This window comes from Chiloscyllium plagiosum, chromosome 32 (assembly GCF_004010195.1).
Source record: "Chiloscyllium plagiosum isolate BGI_BamShark_2017 chromosome 32, ASM401019v2, whole genome shotgun sequence".
Taxonomy (NCBI): Eukaryota; Metazoa; Chordata; class Chondrichthyes; order Orectolobiformes; family Hemiscylliidae; genus Chiloscyllium; species Chiloscyllium plagiosum.
This window is the reverse complement of record NC_057741.1, coordinates 31627920-31633285: the sequence shown is the minus strand read 5'-3', so window position 1 is coordinate 31633285 and position 5366 is coordinate 31627920. Positions and strand designations below refer to the sequence as shown.

The following is a 5366-nucleotide window of genomic DNA, read 5'->3' as shown; positions in this document are numbered from 1 at the left end:
TCCTTCCTTGACAGCCTATGCTCCCAACTTATGCTCCTCGGATCCTGTCTTACAGCATCGTAATTACCCTTCCCCCAATTGTAAAACCTACCCTGTTGCACGCACCTATCTCTCTCCATAACCAAGGTGAAAGTCACAGAATTGTGGTCACCATCACCAAAATGTTCACCCACTAACAAGCCATCACTTGTCCCGGTTCATTACCAAGTACCAAATCCAATATGGCCTCCCCTCTGATCAGACAATCTTTCCTGAATGCAACCTGACATGATAATTAATCCTTGAAAACCTTAGTATACTTCCAGTAAGGTGTCCAATATTGCAACAGCTCCATTTTTTAAATAACGTGGCAGTAGCAAGACACGACTCACTCTAAATTGAGCTTGCTGGTTCAATAGTTTGTATATTTAACATTGTAATGTAAACTTCACTGGCAATGCTGACTCTTATAGCGCATCCTGCCCTGCAAATACCTGGTAGCACATCATGTCATGTTTTGACACGAGTAAGTGGCATCTTGGGCCTTTTAAGGTTTGAAAACTCAATGGGCCAAATGGCCTAATTCTGCTCCTATATCTTATGGTCTTATGGAACATCATTGATGTGGGCCTGGAATTATTTATAATCATTAGCTATAGACAGCAGATCTCCTCTCCTAAAGGACTTTGAGAATGAGATAGCTTTTAAAAATAAAATTGAATTCAAATTCTCAAACTGTTATCGTGGAGTTCAACCTCACATTGCCTGAAGCTTACGTAACCATTTTAACCTCAAATAATATTTTGCTTTTGTTTTTCTTCCCTGTAGGAAATTTTCATCACTTCAAGGAACAGAAAATCCACTTTGCAGACAGTGGGTCATCCCACATCCTGTTTCTTTCTAAGGCCGGAAATATTTATTGTAGTCAAGTAAACTCAAGGCAACTTGAAACCCAGGCAAAGGAGTTCCCCATACTGAAACCACAGTGAGAATCATATTACTTCTGGCGGCTTTTATGTGTAAAATAATGAATAGTTTGTTTGGTTCTGCAGCATTGCATTATAAATTGAAAGTTAGAAGATGGCAAAGTATTGACAGAATGTACTCCTTCAAGGTATCAAGTCATCATGGTCTTATCAGACTCATTAGAGAGACAACTAGTGGCCATTTAATCTAAGGTCCACTATATCTCAGGAAAGGGGAGAAGATAAATCCTTCATGGTCATCTCAGCTGGTGACAAGAATTGAGCCCACGCTGTTGGCTTTATACTGCTTTACAAACCAACCATCCAGCTAACTGAGCTAAACCAACCTCCATTTAGCCCTTAGACTACCAAAAGCCAGTTATCATGATTTGATGTCCCATTCAAAAGCACTCCATTAGCACTGCATCACTGTCATTGTCTTCGGCTATCCTTCAATTCAAAGATAGCATTTATTCATGATCTTGAATTCTGCCATCAGCCTTCATACAACTGAATAAGTTGATTCTGAGTCCACAAATCTTTAGCTGCACATTGTAGGATGCAGAGTAGAGGGTTCCTACCTGTTGCCGATCCATGTTATCTTTCAGACATTGAGAGTCAAAACTTGATTCAGCTTGAGGGACAAGTTGCCACCATTCTGAAAGGTTGATAAAAAGGTCCACACAATCATTAATGTCATTGCTGTGGCGCTTTAAGGAGAGCTTCAAGTGTCTTTGAAGCAATTTTTTTTGTCCTCACCTGGAACACCAGCCACCTGAGAGTTGAGGTAAAAAGGATCTGGCAGCGGGGAGATGATTTTCAACCATTTGGACACAGTGTCCCATTCATTAAAGTTGATTTTGTCTCAGTTTTGCCTGAATGCTTAAGGAAAATGTTGGAATTTTGATAATCTTCCTGTTTCCTGCAAGTGTGTGGCAGAAGCATTGCTGATGGAATTTCTCCAGTGCCCTTATGTGGAACTGATAAGGTCTCATGAACTAGGTGTGGTGATGACAATGACCGTGAACACCAGCAAGACATTTTCAACTTGCAAAGCTTTTCGATGTCAAACACTTTGTCTCTCCAATGTAACAGCACTCCTGAAACTTCAGCATTGATTTTGTGCTCAAGTCTTTGGAGCGGGACTTGACATTACAAATTTCTACATTAGGAGAAAGTGAGGACTGCAGATGCCGGAGAGTCAGAGTCAAAAAGTGTGGTGCTGGAAAAGTACAGCAGGTCAGGCAGCATCTGAGGAGCAGGAGAGACAATATTTCAGGCATAAGCCCTTCTTCACTCCTGATGAAAGGCTTATGCCTGAAACGTTGACTTTTCTGCTCCTCGGCTGCTGCCTGACCTGATGTGCTTTTCCAGCGTCACCTTTTTCAACTCTAAATTTCTACATTAGAAGCCAAGAATACCACCAGCTAAACCAAGGCTGACTCAGTAACTTACTTTGGTGGGTTTGACAACTGTTTATCCAGTGATATATTTCAAATGAGCAATATTATCCTGTAGGCATTGTAATTATTTTATGAAATTCATGCAGAGACACAAGGACAAGAAAAAATATGCTGGGTTCTAGTTACATTTTAAAAGTCTAATGACCATGTACTATAAACATGGGTTTGAAACATTTAAAAATAATCCTCCCACAAAATTAAATAAATGAGAAACTTAAAAAAAAATAGAAATGGTAATTTGTTTTTAATTAATTCCTGAGGACTGGGGGTCACTGGGTTACCAGTAATTTTCCATCCCAAGGTGGTGGTGAGCTGCCATTGAAGCCCGAAAGCTGTAGCTGAACCACCACTGTTATTTGGGATAGAGCTCTGAGATGTTGACTGAATTTGCATTCTGATTCTGTTTCCTATATTTTTAGGTTACTTAAGGGTTTGAGTGACAGAAACATCATTCAAGTGGCCTGTGGAAACAATCACTCACTGGCATTGACTAAAGGTAAAATTTAATCTTGAACATGTTCATTGTAACTAGGAGAAAGTGAGGACTGCAGCTGTTGGAGATCATAGTCAAAAAGCATGGCACTGGAAAAGCACAGGCGGTCAGGCAGCATCCGAGGAGCGGGAGAGTTGACGGTTCGGGCATAAGCCTTTTGTCAGGAGTGAAGAAGGGCTTATGCCTGAAACATTGTCTCTCCTACTCCTTGGATGCTGCCTGACCTGCTGTGCTCTTCCACTTTTTGACCATGTTCATTGTAACATAATCAGATGTAGGTTAAAATTAAGAAACTACTCATCCAGTCCTGTTGCGAACCAGGTCTGCATTTAGCATCATATGTAACATGACTTGCATATTCAATGAGTAATATTGGAAAAATAAATTGTCCTTCATCAGCTTCTGACAAGTTGGACTTGAACTTTAACCTTAGACTTAGGGACACCAGCATGGCACTGTAAGAGTCTTTGATTGAAAGTGGGATCTTTGCATTCACTGGTATGTCACATTTACACCAGCTGCAGCAAAGGTCAAGGTGATCAGAGTGTCTGACATCAGAATAAATATTATTCTCCTGTTAAGTGTATACCAATCACAGCTCAGCTGCTTGCATTGCAGAGGATTGTGGGTTCAGATCCCTCTCCTGAGTGCATATGCAAAACCAGCTAAGGCTGTCACTGCAGTGCAGTTCTGAAGAATGCAGTATTTGTTGGAGGTCCAGTTATTTGGATGAAATGTTAAACCAAGGCCCTGCCTGCTCTTTCAGGTGGATATAAAACTACCCATGACTCTATCAAGAAAGAGTAGAGGTGTTACCACTGGTATCCTGATCATTATTTATCCCGAGCTAAAACACTCCTTGTAGTCCTTGAATGGCATTGCTCCTGTCCTGTTACATAATGCTGTTCTCCTCCTAATTATTGCTGGCCTGCTCCTGGATTTATTATTGCTATAGTTGTATGGAAAAACAAACCCTGCAAAGGAAGAAGCTTTTGGATTAGTGGTGCTGAAAGAGCACAGCAGTTCAGGCAGTATCAAAGGAGCAGCAAAACTGACGTTTCGGGCAAAAGACCTTCATCAGGAATAAAGGCAGAGAGCCTGAAGGGTGGAGAATCTCTCCACGCTTCAGGCTCTCTGCCTTTATTCCTGATGAGGGGCTTTTGCCCGAAACGTCGATTTTGCTGCTCCTTTGATACTGCCTGAACTGCTGTGCTCTTTCAGCACCACTAATCCAAAGTCTGGTTTCTAGCATCTGCAGTCATTGTTTTTACCTAAAGGAAGAAGCTTGATAATGTAGATATTGGCTATTTGCAGTATTAGTTTTTCTCCATTACAATAGTGGCTACAGTTACAAAATACTTCATTGATTTTGGGCCATATTGTGGACATAAAAGTTACTGTGTAAATGCAAGTCTTATTAGAAATATATAAAACAAAATAATTTTTGCACAATAATTTTGCCTTTTGGTATCTTCAACTTGAAAATACTCAAATGAATTAATATCAGTCCCTTTTCTAACTGAGTTTAAATCTCAACCTGGCAGTTTTCCAACTTGAATTCAGTATTTTTCTTAAAAACTGCAAATATAAATCCATCTTTTCACTGCCTTCTGTAGTGGCCTCACAGGCCACCCAGTTGTGCTAAACCAGTAAATAAAGGTAACTGAAAATGATTGAAAAGGAAAGTCAATTATAGAGTCATACGTGTTGGAAACAGACTCTTTGGTCCAAACAGTCCATGCCAACCATAATCCTAAATTAAACTAGTCCCACTTGCCTGCACTTGGCCGTTATCCCTCAAAACATTTCTCATTCATGGACTTATCTGAATGTCTTTTTACAGTTAAAACATTTAAAAGTGTAAAAGAAATTGCTTTAATGCGAAGCCTATGTAACAGTGTCTGTCCATCCATCATTTGTATGCATCCTAGGCCAGGTCCTAGTTCAAGTCCCACACACATGCTTCTCGAACCACATAGTTTGGAACGCTCAACAAGGTGGTTTCTGTTCTGTAAGGGCTTCAGGATCCTGGTTGAAACTTTATTGCTGGAACAGCACAGCAGGTCAGGCAGCATCCAGGGAACAGGAGATTCGACGTTTCGGGCACAGGCCCTTCTTCAGGAATGAGCAGAGAGTGTTCAGCAGGAGAAGATAAAAGGTAGGGAGGAGGGACTTGGAGGAGGGGCGTTGGAAATGTGATAGGTGGAAAGAGGTCAAGGTGAGGGTGATAGGTCGGAGTAGGATGGAGGCGGAGAGGTCAACAAGAAGACTGCAGGTCAGGAAGGCGACGTGGTCGACGGTGCCCTCCACCGCATCTCCTCCACTTCCAACTCCCCTCCTCCAAGTCCCTCCTCCCTACCTTTTATCTTCTCCTGCTGAACACTCTCTGCTCATTCCTGAAGAAGGGCATGTGCCCGAAACGTCGAATCTTCTGTTCCCTAGATGCTGCCTGACCTGCTGTGCTGT

General features: G+C 41.5%; 1 protein-coding gene across 4 annotated transcripts in view; it reads left to right on the top strand.

Annotated features, from left to right (window-relative positions):
• The window catches only part of LOC122539480 (probable E3 ubiquitin-protein ligase HERC4), a 67785-nt gene that overhangs the window by 8864 nt on the left and 53555 nt on the right, over positions 1–5366 (top strand). For all 4 annotated transcript variants that reach the window (XM_043674357.1, XM_043674358.1, XM_043674356.1 and 1 more), the window contains exons 2-3: positions 808–964; positions 2827–2903. In XM_043674357.1, the coding sequence (XP_043530292.1) occupies positions 808–964; positions 2827–2903 (234 nt within the window). The remainder of the gene's footprint in view (positions 1–807; positions 965–2826; positions 2904–5366) is intronic.